The 19,055-nt window shown below is 49.0% G+C and overlaps 1 protein-coding gene across 3 annotated transcripts in view; it reads right to left on the minus strand.

Annotated features, from left to right (window-relative positions):
- Positions 1-19,055, minus strand: part of Alpk1 (alpha-kinase 1) — a gene marked incomplete at its 5' end in the record, with an annotated part of 119,091 nt that overhangs the window by 9,880 nt on the left and 90,156 nt on the right. For all 3 annotated transcript variants that reach the window (XM_013520772.1, XM_013520771.1, XM_005397100.2), the window contains 7 exon segments: positions 1,896-3,987; positions 4,736-4,840; positions 7,106-7,201; positions 8,198-8,274; positions 9,489-9,575; positions 11,567-11,626; positions 13,513-13,711. In XM_013520772.1, coding sequence (XP_013376226.1) covers positions 1,896-3,987; positions 4,736-4,840; positions 7,106-7,201; positions 8,198-8,274; positions 9,489-9,575; positions 11,567-11,626; positions 13,513-13,711 — 2,716 coding nt within the window.

Below are 19,055 nucleotides of genomic sequence, written 5' to 3' on the forward strand. Positions count from 1 at the left end.
GTTCTCATATTGCAGCATCTCTGAGTAGTAGTGAGGTAGGACAGAAGAAACAAAGACAGGAAGAAAGGACACAAGAAAAACTGGAGTCTTAAAATTGTGCTTTTGCAGGGAATGGTGATACATGGCTGTAAACCCACCACTGGGGAGGCTGAGGCAGGAGGATGGAGGTCAGTCTGGGCTACACAGTGAGATGTCCCTCCTGTGATGAGAGCAGGTGACCCTGCCCTGCTGGGGAAGGGTTGATGTCTCTTTGGAGGACCTCTTCAGACCCCACCTGGAGACAGTGAGGAGACCCTGTTGCCACAGCACTTGTGTTTTCACGGTGACAATCTGATCTGCATTTTAGTCTGACTTTAAGATGGCAGACAAAACACTGGAGGGCTCTGAAGCAGAAAATCTCAACCTTGGCTTCATGTGCGCCTGTACCCAGGATCTGCTGGATGCAGACGTCTGGGGTGAGCACGGAAGTTTTGCAAAGCTCTCAGGGTTCTCGAGTGGTGCCAGGGCTAAGAACTATTTAAGAGGCACTTTGCAGGAGCTTTTCACTGGTGAAGTAATGCTTCATGTATTGGAAGGGCGTTGTGGCATTCTCTGACTGAGAGGAAGTTTTGTCTGTCTTCCAGCTTCCCCACTATGTATATACTTTCTATTGCAGTATGGTGCTCCACCACTGAGGTGCTCCCCACTGAACTATACCTCCATCCCTCCTTACTTTTTATTTTGAGACACAGTCTCCCTAAGTTGTTCAAACTGGCCTTGAATTTTTCGATCCTCTTGCCTCAGTCTCATGAGTAGCTGGGATTGCAGTCACGGGCCGCCACATCTGCTCCCTCCATCACTTTTAACCTGTGCTAGTTGTCCTGATGCTAGGTGGCCCCCGCCAGCTCCTTGCTATGGGAAGTGACTTTAGGTGTTTGCAAGGAAGAAGCAGCTGTTCGTCGCAGCTGGAGGGGCACTGCGTTTCCCCTAGATTCCTCAGGAGACAGTGTTATTAGCAGGCGGAGCTTTCGGGAATGATCAGGCCATGAGAACATGAACTTAAAAATGAGGCTCTCTGCTCCTCTGCCGTGTGAGGACAGAGGAGAGGTGCTGTCTATGGAGCAGAAAGCAGCCCCTCCTAGACCCTGAATCTGCCAGCACCGTAGCCTTGGATCTCAGCATCCAGAGCTGGAGAAACCCAGTCCTACTATTTGTAAGCCGCCCAGCTCCTAGTTCTGAGCTACAGCTTCGTGCACTGGCTGAGCCCAGGGGCACCTGACCAGCTCCACAGGTGCCAAGAAACCGCTTTGGTAGACAGGTATGAGAATTTTTCCCCCTAGAATCAGAATGAGGAAAACCGGAGAAATTAGCTAATTCTTACAGAGAAGCGAAGGAGAAGGCACATACTGAGTGGATGATTCCATATCCCAAGTTATGTAAAACCCCACCTATGTAGGCCCAAGTCCTCTGGAGTTCCTATCCCTTTCTTCCTGTCTTCTTTCCTTCCTTCTTTCCTTCCTTCTTCTTTAACTGGGGGGAGGGGTTGAACCCAGGGCTTTTGTACTGAGCTACACCCCCAGTCCTTAAACAAAATTTTTTTAAGACAGGGTCTCACTAACTCATTAAGCTGTCCAGGCTGGCCTCAAACTTGCAATCCTCCTGCCTCAGCACTGGGATCAAGGGGTGCCTCAGCCTGCTTAGCTGGCTCACGTGTTCTGATAGTAAATCTCCGCTATGGAAGACAACACTCATTTCTCCTCTTTGCAGCTATTCAAGTCCCTCCCATGAAGGGAGAGGAAGGCTCCTGGAGGGGACCTTTCTCTGTGTGCTCATAGACATCACCAAGCATAGTGTATACTTTATGAGCTCTAAGTGGTCTATGCAGCAAACCCCTTGCAGGGCTGCAAGATGCTCACTGTATGCTCTGTGCAACTGGCTGGGCTTGAACACGCCTGTGTGCCCCAGCCTCTGCAGCAGCCAGCCGTGGCTCACGCCGGCCAGCAGCTTCTCCAGGTCAGCAGGCTGCAGTGTGCGTGCCTCTAGGACCTCTTGCCGAATCAGCCCTGGCCAGGATGCCACGGAACTCCCGCTGGAATTCAGGAGGGACCACGAGCTCTCGCCGTCGGAGGAGCCGCTGGAGAAGGCAGGTGATTTCAGCCACCACGCCAGGGAGGAGCCCGAGCTCTGACTGCAGCTGAGCACGTGTCCTGCTGGGTCTCCTTCCTCCGTGGTGGCGCAGTCCTCACTGAGGACAGGGAAGGGGCTGCTGCCGCCTGCGGGGAGACTGGGGCTCCCTGTCTTCTGCCCCAGGGGCTGCCTTGGAGCACCTGGTGTGCTGGGGCCAGGTCCACCTGTGGAGAGGACATGGCCACTGCCAAGCAGGTAGCCCACTTTGTCCTCCGTGGGTGCATCGGGGTCAATGCCCAGGTCCTCCACAGAGCCTCCAGTCTCAGGGGAGTCAGGCTGCTGAATGCGGTTATGAGGAGGGGAAGACACACACCCCAGCCTGGCGCTGTTGCCCAGCGCACCACCCAGCACGGTGTGACTGTCCAAGGGCGCATCTTGGGTGCTTTCTGCCGTCTCTCCTTCGGGGTCCACCCACACGGGGACATCTTTACATGCAGGGCCTTGGCCCCATTCATGGACTTCTGTTTCCGTCTCTGCCCCAAGCCTGTCTGGGACATCACAGCTGGTTTCTGTGAAATCAAGGATTTCGAAGATGTCTTCTTGCCCTGATCGCCATGTGGCCATGTCCCTGTGCCAAAGAGAATCAGAAAACCGAGACGCTCTGGAGAGTCCAGGGGGAGCAGGAGTATTTTGGGGTTCTGCCTCTCTGCCTTCGTGAGTGTCCCCCAGGGCCCCGGACAGCCTGGCCACAGGAACCACCCAGGTGTTGGGAGCACTGTGGGGAGCGAAGGCTGGCAAGGACGGGTGTCTGTGTGGCCGACTTGGGGAGCCCTCTTCATCATCACTCCTGGGTTCCTGGAGAGAGAGACCACGAAGGTCTGAAGACAGGGAGCGCGTGGCTCTGTCGCCCCCTTTCCTCTCCTGTTCCTCACACGGGACAGTGGGACACAGGCTGTCCGCGAGGTTCTTCGCTCTATCGGCTGAGCCGGGCTCCCCCGGATAGTTCACTTCCTCCCAGCTCCCAGAAGAACTCAGCCCCGACAGCTGGCTCCAGGAGCGGGAGGTCCTGCTGCTGCTCAGCGGTGTGTTCCACACCTCGCCGCTGCTGTGCCCAGGTGCCTCCAGCTCTGTCTCCATGTCCTGATCCAGGGAGACTCGAAACGCTTCCCAGCGGGCCCAGCTCCTCCTCCCCACCGTTCCGAGTTTCCCCATCCGGAGGGAAGGTGTCCCCCTGTCCCCGGGAGAGCATGGTTCCTCCTCAGTGACGCTCACCGTATCCAGGGATTTGGTTTCTGTTTTTAAGGCAGTGATGCAGATTTCTGCTTTTGCGTTTTTCTCTTTATTCTTGCTGTGTCCACAGGTACTTTCAAAAACCTCGCACACCGAGGTGTGGTGCTGTGAGTAGGCTTCGAGAATCTTTTGGAAATCTACCCGTCCATGCAGGATAGGTTTATTCAAGCCGCACTCGAAACTCTCTGGAACGTAAGACCTGTCGTCCAAATTGGCGAAGCTCTGGACCTGTAAGCGATGCTTCACATGGCTGACTGTGGAGAGGATTTCCTGGGACAGAGCCTCTCTGTCCTGACTTCCAGAGGAGGAGCTGAACCTGTACAGCATCCCCATAGCTTCCACACAGAGCCTGCCCGCCTCCAGCACCGCGTCTGTGTCCCCGTGGAGTCTCCGGTGCACCGTGGCCAGCCCAAAGGCTGCTTTTATCAGGCTATGGAGCTGCTGTTTCCCAGCGGCCAGCTCATCGTCATCTTTCTTGGTCAGGAGGCCGATCTCGAAGGCCTCCTTGGCTGCAAACAGATACCAGCCTTTCTGGCTGGGAGGGCAGGCGCTGGAGCTGCTGTAGGACAGCAAACACGTGCCACGGATGTTCTGGGGAAACAACAAGAGGAGCATCAGACATGGAATTGGACTGGGAAGCAAGCCACATGTATTTTCAATGCATGTGAAGATTAGCGTCATTTATTAATTAGAATCATTTAAAGTAGTACAGGAAGATAAGCACATGCCGCAGATATTCTAAAGAAAGCACGTTGCTGTATAAAGGACCTGTGGGGTTTCTGGTCAGCAGACAAGACTGATACAATGCAGTAAGAAAGGAAATTTAGCTGGGTGTGGTCACACATGCCTGTAATCCCAGCGCTCGGGAGGCTGAGGCAGGAGGATTGCAAAGAGTTCCAGACTACCCTGGGCTATGTAATGAGTTCAAGACCAGCCTGAACTACACAGAGAGACCCTGTCTCAAAAAAGAGAAATGAGCTTCAACTCCCATCCTAGGCAGCCCTGCTGCTTTCTGATGGGGGATGGCAGCTCTCTGGTCACTGCTGTGGTTAGTGTCCGCGAAGGCTGCATGTGATTTGACACTCGAAGTCTCTGTGAAGTGCGGCTGCTGTTTACAGACACAGCACTCACTTACTAGCAGCTGAACGAGAAGGGTGGTTCTTAAACCCGCCTGTGGAACTGAGTCCCCCGGCAACAGTCACCCCTCACTGCCTCAGGAGTGGCTTCTGAGAACCGCTACGCATCTGGACACTCTCGGGTCCCTGATGCACAACGGGGTGGCTTTGCATCACCCCTTCTTTCCACTGGTCCTGAGGCTGTGGGCTGGGGCCCCACTTACCATGGCTGTGAGCACGAACAGGGGCGTGTAGGCACTGAAGGCCGCCGCCAGCTTGCAGGCTTCTGCCGCTGCCAGCAGCCGGTGGTTGAACTCCTTGAGCAGAACCTGGGGGAGCCCAGGAAGCAGAGGGGATGGCGATTAGGACCCATCCATTAGCAGGCGCGGGCCGCGGGCTCCTTCCTGTTCTCCCAACTTTGTCTTAGCGACACAACCCTTTCAGAACAGCACCACGGCTGAGAAAGGCTGGGACTGTGCTCTGCGCCGCAGCAGGCTGGGTGGCCGCTCAGGGCATCGGGGGCTTCTGGGGGAGTGGGCAGCGCTGCTCACAGGAACCCTGACTGCTTCGCCACTAGGTTAGGGGCCTTCTGCACTGTCTTGCCCAGGGGTTCTTTCTTTTTTTCTGTCTTTCTCTCTTTCTTTCTTTCATTTTCTTTCTTTCTCTCTCTCTTTATTTTATGAAAAAATATATTTTATAACCAAATAATAAGAGAATAACAATAATTATTGCACAGCGCATCATTATCCTCACAGTAGTTGCTCAGTGCACAACATAAGCCTGAAAGAGTCTTACAAAAACAGGAGCAGATGACCATACAAACTTCTGTTTCAACCAACTAAGGTAAAATTTTAGTGTAAATGAAACAAATCAGTATACATATTGAAAGATCTTTAAAACAACTGAATATGCAATTTGGGGGAAGGATTTGAACTTCTCTCAGCTTTGTCTTTATCTCTCCTCTGTTTTGCTGCACACCCACGTTTATAGCAGCCCGATTCACACCAGTGAGGTCTTGCTGGGTGTGGTGGCGCACGCCTGTAATCCCAGCACTCAGGAGGCTGAGGCAGGAGGATTGCTGAGAGTTTGAGACCAGCCTGTGCTGCAAAGTGAGCTCAAGGCCAGCCTGAACTGCATAGCGAGACCCTGTCTCAAAGAAAAACAATACAAAACAAAAATAAAACAAAAAACAGCGAGGTCTTAGAAGCAGTGGATGTGTCCATGAACACACGAATGGGTGAGGAGTCCTTTATGGCCTCACAGCACTGCAGAGTCATCCAGTCACCCTAGGAAGGGGCGCTGAGCACTTCCGCCAGCCAGGCACTGTTCAGACACGAAGCGGCTTTCTACTGGGGGATGGGGAGGGACTGGTCAGCACAAGCCATGAGCAAAGTGTGCAACCTTCCAGATGGCGGTCAGTGCTCTGAAAGGAAAATGAAGTGGAGAAAGGATAGGGGAGAGGGCCAGCTTGGGAAGGTAGCTTGGAATTTTATTTTTTTTTTTAGTTTGCACAAATTTATTAGAATTAGCATGTATAATCTTCTCTTCAATGAACATCCATCTGATTGCCTTTCTAAGGATAAGCTGTACGCCCAATGAGGCCAGGAAGTCCTTAAAGGTTTCAGGATAACAAGGGTGTTTGTTTGTTTTGAGACAGGGTCTTGCTATGTAGTGCAGGCTGGCTTTGAACTCACTGTGATCCTCCTGCCTCAGCCTCCTGATGGCTGTGTAGTTTGCAGTTTTAACCAGTCACCAGAGATAATGTCAATGGACATGGCATAACTCTTTTACTATTTTGATGTGATAGGAAAAAACATCTTCCTGAGATTCATATTGCAGGCAGCAAACCTGTGTTCCCTTATCATACTAAGTCGCACGCATTGAGTATGGTTACTACGGTCACTTTGGTTATCTAACGAACTGGCCATAAAGATGATAACGCTAAATACCTCCATTTCAGTGCAGCTGGGAAAATTCAGTGACAGCGCCGGTGCTCCGAACCCCTCAGAGACCAGGCTCTGTCCCCAGTTCTCTCTTACTGGTTGTGCGAGCTGTAGACTTTACTTAGACTCTCTGGGCCTCAGGTTACTTTTCTCTAAAATGGGAATGATACATTCCACTCTGCCTATGTCCTAGGGTTTCCATGGATATACACACAGTTTCTGAGTTGTCAGGTGATATATAAATATTAGTAATTATTAAGGATAAGAGCCTGAAACAAATGACTCGTGCTGATTTCAACAGATCGTGATGAATTTTAAAATTATTGCCCTTTTATACTAAGATGGCCCAAGTTTGGAAACTGAATTTTGTGACAACTTGAAATAAATGGGTCTCAAAATGGCTTTGCTGATATTCATTCATTCATTCATTCATTCATTCACTAGAGCTTTTCTGAGCACCCACTTCGTGGTTCTGGGCTAGGGGTTGGAGGAGACAGCTGCCAGGAGCGGCCCTGCCCCACCCTCACCTGCGAGGGCAGACTCTGCCCCACCCCAGTCTCCTGGAATGGAGCTGGCCACACAACACCACACTGAGAGCGGCGCTGGCAGAGTCTAAGGGATGCCGCTCTGGACGGTGTTTTAGACAATTACCAAGTTAATCCGCGGGTCGTTTTTAAATTTTTCATAATCGTTCTCGCTCATGGAAACAAAGATGTCTGCCAGTATCCCTAGCGATGTGGAGATGCCCTGAAAGGAAGACACAATTGGTCAGAGTGGGAGTGTAGGGCTGCCGGGCGCTCCTGCTGGTGTACAGGCAGTGACGATCTCTCTATGCCCCATTTGCCTACCGTTAGTGTTATTATGACTGCAACACTGCAGATACCTTTGAACTGGATGTCACTGAGGCAGAAAGCGCTTCACACCCGAACCGTCCATGGACCAACTATAAAAACAGCTATTTCTTAGTTGTGCCTCACTGGATTATCAGACCTAACCTGTCCACCATGCTAGGCCTCAAGCCCAAGACAGAGATCTCACATGACATCCTGTGTTGTAAAAGGATGGCAGCTGATACAGCTCCAGGAAATGGCATAAATAAACTGGGGCTTCAGATGTTAGGATAATATTCCTACAAATTACACAAATTCCTACCTGTAATTACAAATTACACAGAATGAAAATGCCAGATAGGAAAACAAAGGATGTGTCTCAATTTCTTTTTCTTTCTTTCTTTTTTTTTTTTTGAGACAGGGTCTTGCTATGTGGTTCAGGCTGGCCTTGAGCTCACTATATAACCCAGGCTGGCCTCAAACTTGTCTTGATTCTCCTGCCTCAGCTGAGATTATAGGTCTGCGCCACCACACCCAACTCTCAATTTCTTAGAAAGGAACATAAATAATTAGTTGAAGCCTTTCCCTGTTCAAGGAAGCTGTTGATACATATAAGCAACCTGTCCAACTGGACTCTGCTAGGGGATCAGATAAGGCTAAATACATAATAAAATAGAGGAATGGACCATAAGAGAGAAATATATAGATACAAATAATTACTGAAACACTACATGTATGCGAACAGTCTAACAGAGCAAGGACTAGAGCAGACACAGCAGGAAGGCACTCCATTCTCTGGGTCTGGTGATCAAACAGAACATAAGCAGAACAGAGGGAACTGATAAACAGTGAACTGAACTGTGCCGTACAAAGACAAATAATCAAACGGGAAAAAGAAATGCTAGGCGTGCACCTTTTTATCCGGCTGAGGAAGTGTCAAATATCCAACGATGGAGGCCCAGGCTAACTCTGCAGCTTCATACCACATGCCTGCAACCAGAGAAATGGGGGTGGGGGAGGTTAGACCTGTGCTTTTGGTTATTTATTTATTTAGGTACCGGGAATTGAACTCAGGACCTTGTGCTTGCCAGGAAAGCGCTGTGCCACTCAGCTACACACCCCCAGCCCTGTGCTCCTGGTTAGAAATACCCGAGAGTGGGGAGAAGATTCTCTGGATCCCGTTAGAAAAACTCAGGGCTATGTTAGGCCAACATTGCATTTGTTTTTCCAGTTGGTTTCATATAATGTTCTTTATTTCACTGGGGAACAGTAAGAATTGTTATCTTTTTTTGTATATAATACATATTATAAAGTTATTCCCATGACTTACAAGGAGAATACTTGCTGTCTTCCTTGAGCGCTTTTCCAACCCTAGGGCTGGGGAATGCAGCTCTAGCACGCACGAGCCCTGAACTCACTATCAGCCCCATAACAAAAATGTGAACCATTTAGTTTGTGCTATAAACATAATCAGGGTCTTTAAACTCTGCCTGAAAAATTCATGATTACCTCAGAGTATGAGTGCACGACGCATTTTGGTGGATTTAGAACAGAGTGTTACCATATCATCCAAAGTTCTGCTCAGCTGAGTTGGAAGCTGGAATAATATGGAGAACACTACACTTAACAGCCACAATATACAGCTGTAAATGTTTCTAACAAAATTCCATGGAAAAATATTTTGCTTTATTAATATTCATAATATGCCTATCATGCTTTTTTTTTTGGTACTGGAAATCGAACTCAGGACCTTGTGCTTGCTAGGCAGACACTGACTTGTGCCACTGAGCTATGTCTTTAGCCCCTTTTTTCATTTTTTTGACACAGGGTCTCACTATGTAGTTCAGGCTGGCCTTGAACTCACTTTGTAGCCCAGGTTGGCCTCGGATTCACAGTGATCCTCCTGCCTCAGCATCCTGAGTGCTGGAATGCTATCATTCTTGCTTTTTAAAAATAAAGCCAATGTCTCCCAATGCTGCCTAGGCTGGCCTTGAACTCCTGGGCCCCAGTAGTCCTGCCTCAGCCTCCTGAGTAGCTGGAACCACAGGCAGGCACCACTACACCCAGCTTAGCTCATGGGATCTTAAATTTCATTTTTTCAAGGAGGACACTAAAGGAAGTGGGGATCAATCATTTTGCCAGAAACAGTAAGGACAGTCCATAGAAAATCTTATAGCCCACAGAGGCAGGCACAGCACCAGTACCGAGCTTTTGCAGAATTTGCCCTCGGATCTGTATGCAGACCGACTGCACCAGGACCTTGTCACTTTCATTTCTGTAGAGCCAGGTACCTAAAACAAACAAAGAAAAACAGTATCACCTGGAGTTCCTAAGGGAAAGGCCTAGTAAAATAACCTATTTTCATTCACGTGTTCTGCAGCACATGGGACTTGGATTGGAGAGGCGGTCACATCTCTATACTCAGGCTCAGGTCCTGACCCTGAGGCTCCTGCGCCTCCTGTGCAGTGCAGTGCACTTGCAGGGCCTCCTCCTGCCTGTCAAGCTGCAATGCAGCAGGCGCCCAGGCCTCCCTGGGTTACTGTCCCGGTAGCGTCACCTCTGCCTTGGGCTGCCCTACAGAGGAGGGTTTGGATACCAAACCGGTGACCTTGCACACAAACCAAGAGGGCAGCAGAGGGTCCGCTCCTCACAGGGGACTGTGCTCGAGCTGGGCCCTGGCCCCGTAGCGATGCGAGCGGGGGCGGCTTTGCATCTTGCTGTGATTATGGTGCCCCATGGGGGAAAGTGCTGGTAAGTTAGGCTGAGGTTTGTGGACCAGAAGGCTTTAGAGAGAAATAAACCTGTCCAGTACAGAGCAAAAGGGGCAGGAGAGGGACGCGACCTGAAAGTTAGACTCCATCACAGCCCCTGCGCTCTCTTCCCTCACACTGCACAGTTTTCTTCCTGCTCGTCATTGAGTACGTCTGTGTGCGTGAGTGTGCATGGGGGTAGAAGATGGCAAGTGTGCATACAGGTGTGATAAAAATACCATGTGTATTTAAATTTTTAAGCATTTTATTACAGAAAAAGATGTGCTGCTGTGAACCCTGTGTTTCTACTTGTGCTGTTGCAGCTGCCTCGATGTCCTGAGTCCACTCAACTGTTTCGCTTTCACGGTCATTTTGATTCTGGGGCAGAGCCAGAAGCCACACGTTACCAGATCCAGCGAACAAGGTGGAGGAGGGCACTGACACGTTTTCACAAGCCTCCTTCTGCGGGATGACGTCGGCAGCGGTGTTCACTGCAGTTTTGATCCGGTCTCTTAAGGATACGCATGTGAGCAGAGGCCCAGAGCACTTCACAAAGTGGCAGAATGAGGGGATGAGCATGCTTGAAGCGAGGGGAGGGTTGTGAGGGGGATCTGTGTGGTGTCTTTTACTGTAATAACTTTAAAAATTTAACCCTTCACTGCATTTTCACCTGTTGGGTGGAAGCCTAGCGACAGTGGCCACGAATGAGGGTGTGCAGCTGCTGCCTGCATCCCAAACTCTCCCTTCTGGGAGTGCCCACAAGTTCCAAGGGGCTTGGGATCCTCCACCCTAGCATTCTGAGCTCAAAGTCTCCTGGAAACTCTGCTCAACATTTGAAAAATGTGTTGACTTAAATGCCCAGAAATTCTAACAAGGTATCTGAAGGTTTAAGTGATCTACTTCATTCCTCTTTGGACCTTCTTCCTTTCTTGTATGATTGACTATTGAAAGAAAAATCCATTTTAGAATATCTGCACTGCAGTTCTTACTTAGCAAAATAAAATTAGTTTTCGAGACCATTTAAAAACATACACCCATAAGCATGCTCCTTGGAGTTTGAGGCTTTAATTTCCCATCCCAATTTTTGTTTTTGTTTGTTTTTTTGAAACAAGGTCTCACTATGTAGCCCAGACAGGCCTCAAGCTTGCATCAATCCTCCTGCCTCAGCCTCCTGAGTGCTGGGATTACAGGCACCACAGGTCACCATTCCTGGCTAATCCCAACTCTTTTAAAGGCTGCTTCTGAGCCCTTTCTGAGGCCCAGCAGGCTACCTGGTGTCCCCATTATCGTCCATTAGGGAATGCTGTATGATCCATACCTAAGCAGAGAAGTAGTGAATGCTTTGCTTTTGTGTTGTTTTTGGAATTGGAAAACAGAAACATGAAGTAAGACGCTCGACCCAAGTCACTCATCCATCTGCCAGAGCCTTGCTGGAACACCTACTGCACACTGAGGATTAGCCCACTGAGTGGCTAGGAGACCAGGCCTGCGGTGACATGGCCCGCGAAGTGGTCAGGGCCCGAGGCACTGACCTGTCGCTCCGTTGTTGCTGATGAGGCTGCTCAGGATGTACTCCGCTTTCAAAAGCTTCCCTGCAAAGACAACCAAGGGCCACACAGTTAGCTCAGTGACCATTGCATTGCCACAGGGACAGTGACCTCTCTGGGAGATGTTTCTATTTTAAAATTTAAAATCAGTAACTATGTCAGATATAAAACTGGAAAAGAAAGAGGAGATTTTCGGGAGGTGTTAGGTGGGAACTTGTCAGAGTATGTGAAATGGCGATGAGACTCATGCACGTGTATGTGCACGCGTGACCATGTGCAGTTCACGGGTGTGACAATTCACTCCTGTGGAGCAGGGCTTGAGTGGCAGACACACAGCTCTGTACAAGGCTGTGTCTCCTGTCTGTGAAAGCTGCGCCTCTAGGCAGAGTTGTCCACGAGTAGGACAACATGCACACAGAATCATCACAGAGGGGTGGGGGAGAGCTTTACTCGCTCAGCTGCCACCTCGTGGGAAGAGTCCTGTTTGTGGACGGTTGTTGTGCACAAGCAATGGACTCCATCAGGTTCTTCTAACTGTCCTTTCTTCCTGGAGCCTTGGAGCCCAAATGACCTGGATCCTGTGGCTCCTTGGGCCTCATCTCTAACTGCTCTTCCTCTCTTTCCCACTCCCTCTACTTCAGTCTCAGTAGCCTCCTTTACTGTCCCTGCAGGCTGCCATCTTGTTTTCATCTCCTGGCCTTCATCCTTACCCTTATCTTGGTCTGGAATCCCTGGAATACCACTGTCCCAGCTATCACTGCCATGGTTGATCTTGTCAACTCGATTGGATTGCGAGATGCCTAGAAAATTGGGAAAGCACACTTCTGGGTGCTCTGTGAGGTGGTTCTGCAGATCAGAGTGTGCATTCCACTCGGCTCTCAGGGACTTGGCACGTGACGGTGGGCACGCGGTGCTCTGGATTGTGCTAAGTGTTACGTTTCCCTCATGTCCCAAACATAAATGCTGTCAAGGACACTTGAGAGAAGACATTTCCCTAAATCCAACTCTGTCCCTGCAATCACTCTAGCAAAGTCCACAACAAGACAGGGACACAATTTCTGCACAGTTGTGAGAACTTGAAAGTAATCGAACTTGGGCTTTGAGAAGGTAACCTCGCTGGCCCATTTCTTCATGTCCTTTTACCTCTGTCCCTTCTGCTTTTGACAACTGTCCCACTTAGTATAGTCAGGACAGTTCCTTTTCAAAGGAAATGAAGTAAAGAGATTTTAACCTCTTCCAAACCAGAGCGATGACAACGGCGAGAGCTACAACCAATCAGAGAGTTCTGTTTCCAGGAGAGACAACTGCCTTTCTCTTGGGCTTGGCCTCTGGCTCTCTGCATAGCAAGCTGCACATTTCTGGGTCTTGCGGTCATGGGTAATTAAATAATTCCCGATAACGGGCAGCAGGCCCTGCTCCTCCGGCCGAAGCCAGCCTCCTTTCTCACTCCATTCAAAGTGACAGGGGGAGAAAAGACGCTCTCGGGTCTAATCAGGTACTGCACCGGTGTCCTGAGTGACGGAAACTCTCGCACCGCGTCAGTGGGGCTGTCAGCACCATTGTCAGCCTAGTCAAGTGGCCCTGCAGAAAGGAGCCAGGGGGGCGGGGAGAAAGTAGTCGAATTCTAATCTGCTTTTTAAAGGCTCTTGGTCCGAAGTATAGCAATTCAGATATCCCTGTTTGGAAGCAGCGGGACAGATTTGTTAGAAGACAAAGGCTCCAATTAGTATTTTCCACACCCTTTCACAATTTTCTCTACTGCTTTTGGCTCTGAAACCCTTTATACCAGGGCTTTTGTGCCGCCAGCCAGGCGGGTGGAAGGGAGAGGGGTGGGCACGGAAGGGTGGCACGCGGGGCCCGGCGCCCGCGGCTTTGGAGGTTAAGTGCTCTGGCGAGGGGGCGACGGGAGGAGGGGACTGGATGGCACCCACCTGCATTGGCCGAGACCCGCGCCTGGCGGATCACCACCTGCGGCGCAATGGGTGTGCAGGGCTGCAGGCGGTGCAGGCCCCGTGCCACCCGCAGGAGGCCGCCCGCGCTGTCCAGCCCGTAGAGCACGCGGTCCAGCAGGAAGACCACGGCCGCGGCCGCCGCACAGTCCTGGGCCCGGATGGAGGCGCGCAGGGCCGCCTGGGGAGTAAGCACAGGGAGGTAGAGCTTAGTGTGCGTTCAGGAGCACAGGGTGATCTTGCACTTTTCCCTCCGGGGTCTGAGGCTCCTTGAGGGGTAGGAGTGCACGAGGCCAGGCACCTTGTCCACCTTGTCAATAATTAAGGGGCACTTCAGAATTGTTTCTTCCTGGAACCTACAGTGATGTGTTCCCTGGGACAGAGCAGTACGTGGTCTTTGTAACTCCTTCAGCATTTTATGTCCCCTACAAACCTTGGTCTTAATGGCCTGGTCCCTATGGTGACCTCGAAAGGGATCGTGGGGCTTCAGCCTCTTCTCCTTTGCTTTCTGGCCTCCAGGAGGGCAGTTTTGCTCCATCACAAACTCTCTGCCACTGACCCCCAGCATGCCCACCAGAGAAAGCAGTGGGCCGACCTCCTTTTGGATTGGCACCCCCAAAGCTGCTCACCAAATCAACCTTTCCTCACCATAAGGTAGCTCACTGTACTGATGGATGGTTAAAACAACGTGCAAACCTCTGAGTAACATCAGCCTATGCTTTTATACTGGACCATCCTGGGAGTCAGTCTCCATTGTCTCCTCTCCTGACTTGGTTTTTGGTATGTGTGTGTATCTATGCATACACGTCTGTCAGTATAGATATGTCTAAGGATCCGAAGCACCACATACAGAGCATAACATTTAGATTTATGGATGTTCACTGGGGAATGCCTGCCAGTAACCAGCATGATAATCCTTCCTTTTTCAAATGAGGATTTCTTGACTCGTTAAGACTTTTAAACCACCAACGTGTTTATTAAGTGTCTCGGTCACCTTTTCATCACTGGGACACAGCACCTGACACCCACAACTTAAAGGACAGGCTTATTTTGCACTTAATCTTAGCGAAAAGGCCAAGAAACGATTAGGAGAGGCTGACTTGGCTCATAGTTTAGTCCCTAGTTGTGTGGCCCAACGCAGACACAGCCTGGTGGAGAGACTGGGTGAAGGAAAGCTGCTCACACCATGGTGGCCTGGAAGCAGACAAAGCAGGGAGGAGCCGGAAGGAGCGGTGCTTTCCAGGTTGTGCCCCAGTGACCCGCCTCCTCTCCCAGCCCCATCTGGACCAATCCGCTGATGAACACAGCTTCCTCATGATCTGGTCTCCTCCCAGACCCGTAAGACTCGGAGGGGACTTTTCAGATCCACACTAGAACGAACGGTGAGCACTGAAAGTGGTAATGTTCACTTGAGTTTGTCTTGCTGTTCCAATCCAGTCACTGCCCTTTTTATGAAAGAGACGCTAGTTGTTGGTGGGGGGATCTCACTTCTCTCCTCTCAGTGCTGCCTTCTGGGCAGAGGGACGCCAGCTGCTCCTCTCTAGCCCTTTGCTCTCTCTGTGCTTGGGAGGTGGCTAATCTGATTGGTAAGTTTCAGCATGTGCTCCTCCCTTTGTTTCTCCTGGCAACAAGCTGGAGAATGGAAACAGGCGTCCTTTTCTGCTCTTTATAAGTCTTACCCAGTAAGCCACTCTCTCTGGGGTGTTCTGGTGACCCAGTAATTATCGTGTGGAAGTTGACATAATTTTGGAAGTCACCTCGCAGATCTCCTGGTCTAGTTTGAACCTCTATCATCCAATTCACTCTTTATCGGGGTTAAGTATGACATTTAATTTCTCATGTGTTTAACTCTTCTGTTTTACTGCACAGTTTGCTCACAGTCCAGAAAAAAAAAGAGGTATTATTTATTACATCCTCCCCAAAACCTGTGCATGAATCCTTTCTTTCTACAGTACCCCGTAACCCACAGGCCATTCAAAAATCTAAATAAGAAAAGGAAACCAGGGTTGAGAGGGTGAAGTGATTTTCCAAAGCTACAAAATCAAGATAGTGAGCCAGGCAGGCATTCAAGTCTTTCTCTTATTTTCTCTCTGTACATATATGAAATTGTAGTCAAAAACACATTAGATAAAGTTTACTATTAGTTGCTTTATAGTGTACATTTCAGTTGTGTTAAGTATATTCACACTGCTGTGAAGCAGATCTCCAGAACTCTTTCATCTTGCAAACTCTGTGCCCATTAAACAACACCTCTCTCACCCCCAAATCCTGACCCCAACCCTACCTTCTGTTTCTATGAGTTAAATTACTTTAGATAGCTCATATAAGGGGAATCACACTGCATTCATCTTTTGTGACTGTCCTGCTTTGTTCAGCACAATGCTATCAAAGTCCTTTCATATTGCAGCAGGTGACAGAATTTCCTGTCTTTTAAAGGTTGAATAATAAGGTGTTATCACTCCCCCTCCAATGGACATCTGGGTTACTTCTGCTTCTTGGCTGTTGTGAAGGCTGCTGTCATGGACACAGGTGTGGAAACATCCCTTTCAAACCCTGCTTTCCATTCCTTTGGATATTTACTAGAGGCTGTACTGCTGGATCATCTGAGAATTTAATTTTTAAGTTTTTGGGGAACGACCACAGAGCTTGCACCACTTTACCATCCTGACAACAGGTTTCCAGGTCTAGAGGACAGGCTCCGAGGAGATTCCCTGAGCTGAGGGAACCACACGAGAGTGGGATTCACCTGCAAGAGCCAAGGTAGAGCTCATAGGGCAGAGCAAGTTTAGGGCTCTGCAGAGCGCCCCCTTTGGGTTTTCAGCAGAATCCTCATCAGCTCATCATGGAAAGAAGACATGCAGGGGAAAGAATCACTTGAAAGGAGCAGAGGAAGTGGTGCTGGACCTCCAGCAGCAAGGGGTTCCATAGCCACAATGAAAATTCTTTTATTCACAGGGCCTAGGATGGGTGTTGGCTAGGTACTGCTGCTGTAGTGACAGAATATGGGCCTACCAGTAAAACTGCTCTGTTCTGACTCTTGTTGTTTAGAAGCAACTTTTGGAAGGATCAAACTGTTTCCTAATTTAACTGAATCCCAGAGCAAGGTTTGAGACTGTTTACAGGCAAACAAACATCCATCCTCCAATAAAATGAGATTTTTACAATACTGGCATGGAATACAAAATTTCCAGTCATGAAAGAAGCCCATATTGCCAGGGAAAATAAATCAATAGAAAGTGATGCCCAAATAACAATTACCATAACTTTATTTTATGCATACTAGGAGGTATTATAAAAATTAGTTATATGAAGTAAAGACATGGAAGATATAAAAAAAATACCCAAAATGAAAACTTCTGGAAATAAGAAATTAATGTCTGGGATGAAACCACATATCATTTGAGTTTTTTCTGAGCTTCACTATTTATTCACAGTTACCAAGTTCCTTAGCCTTGTTCATTTTGACAGCCTCATCTGTGAAATGTGGGTGATAGCTTTTGCAGTGTTATTTTAGGGTTTGAGGAAATTTAGGTGAAATGCTCAGGACAGAGCTGGGTGGATTGTGGGTGCTTAATGACAAGGACACCATGGTGGGAAAACAGAAGAAAAAAAGCCAGCCGCTCACTCCCACTCTTGTATGGCAAAATGTCAACAACAGGTAAAAGCAGGCTCCCCCCGTGTGTCAGCTGATTTTCAACAGAGTAAAACAGAGCCAATGGCCATCTAGGGGGTTCATCTCATAAAAAGGCAAAAGCCTTCGTTTCATTTTTTTCTTGTCTCCACCAACTCTGAAGGTTGAGGCTCCTGGAAACTGAGAGAGAAAAAGGAAAAGGAGCAGGCGCTACAGCACCCGTGAAGGGAAGCAGGGTCTTCAAAGGGAGCCTGCTCTGCCACACGTGTGTCGCTTGTGGCTGTTGCCAACGCAGGAATCTCTCCCTAGCACCTGTAAGGAGAGGCTGCAAACACGCCTTTCTGCACCCCGTGCGAACACGCCATACATTTGAGCAAAGAACATTGCCTAATCTATTTTTCCTCCTTCTACTCTTAATAGATTGGAGCACAAAAGCCTGAGAGAGGGTGACCTGCCAGACAAAAGCGCCTTTGAGTTCCTTGGAAAAGTAGACTTGGAGGAGGATGGAAGGGATCCAAGTGCCCCTATTATTTCCACTTGCACTAATTAGACATTTTTCTGTCAGCTATTGAGCACTGCTGAGAGGCCAAACTCACTGAATTCATTTCTAAAGTGTTTACAGAAGTTTGCATCTGTTTGTGTCTCTTCAGGAGGAAAATAAGCACTTCAATAGCATTGTGGAAAATCTAAACGAAGCATCCTATTTGGGAAGACCTGACATCCCGCAGCTGCATAATTTAACTCCATGCGGGGCTCAAACCTCGCATCTTGATCCAAAACCTAACGGTGCTAAATGCAGAGAAGTCAGCTCAGGAGAATCTTTTCTTCCCTTTCATTTTCTTTGCTCTCCCTCTTTTGAAACAGCCACACGCTGTGAAGTACACACAGATTTGGGTGTGGATCTGGTACAGCCCCCTCTCGTGTCTCCACCAGCACTCTGAGAAATTAATACCCACTTTCATTTGCTGCCAAGAGAGTGGAGAGCAAATTCCTCAGCAGCAGAGCAGCATATCTCTCCCTTCTGGGAATCTCCCTGAGATGCAGGCCAGGGCCACACTCTGACATCAGAAGGGGAGAAATGAAAGAGGCCAGAGTGTGTGGTAGGGGAAGGACACTAAGCAAAGAGTCTCCCTACATAGTGAAATGTGCCTGGGTTTTGCACAATTAGATTAACATGAAAGAGAGCCCCTCGGCCTCCCCATCCCCCAAAAAAGAAAGAAAAAGAAAACAACACAAAAACCCTAACCCACTGACTACATGGACAGCGCCTTTGAAATGCATATTGGTCTACACAGAATTTGATTCAGTGTTCTTTTTGTTTGTGTTTTTAGGCCCAGGACTGACCTGCCATTGTAGATAATTCAAAAATATGATCTTTTCAGGTTGTGTCACAATCACAGAAGTCTTGCATTGCTGGGGTGAGCACAGTCCATCTTGGGGTCAGAAATGGACAAGAATTCTGTTCCTTGTGTTCCCCATGGCTGACTGAAGGGGAAGATTATCTGAACGGCCCCCAAACTGCATTCTTCCTGTTGCACGATCACGTGTGAATGAGAACATTTGAATGTGCATAAAAGAATACTGGATTTCTATAGAGACAGGTTCACAAATGTCTGCACGCACACACACATACACACACACACATACACTCTGTAGTTGTGTTTTCACATCTGTTTCCATGATGGGAAATATGGGATTCTAATTGAGTTTCAGGCACAAAGGGAACTTCATGGCTTGGAAGCTAAGTCAGGTGGTAAAGGAATTAAACTCCACAATGAGATTTCGATACACAGATGATTGGAAAAATGCTAAAGAGCCTTTTCTCAGAGCTTTTGCTGCACAGCGGCAAGGAAAAGCGTGTGCTGTCTTCATGGTTCCCTGCATTAGTGCCGGC

The sequence above is a fragment of the Chinchilla lanigera genome, unplaced genomic scaffold (genome assembly GCF_000276665.1).
Source record: "Chinchilla lanigera isolate Chin_1 unplaced genomic scaffold, ChiLan1.0 scaffold00056, whole genome shotgun sequence".
NCBI lineage: Eukaryota > Metazoa > Chordata > Mammalia > Rodentia > Chinchillidae > Chinchilla > Chinchilla lanigera.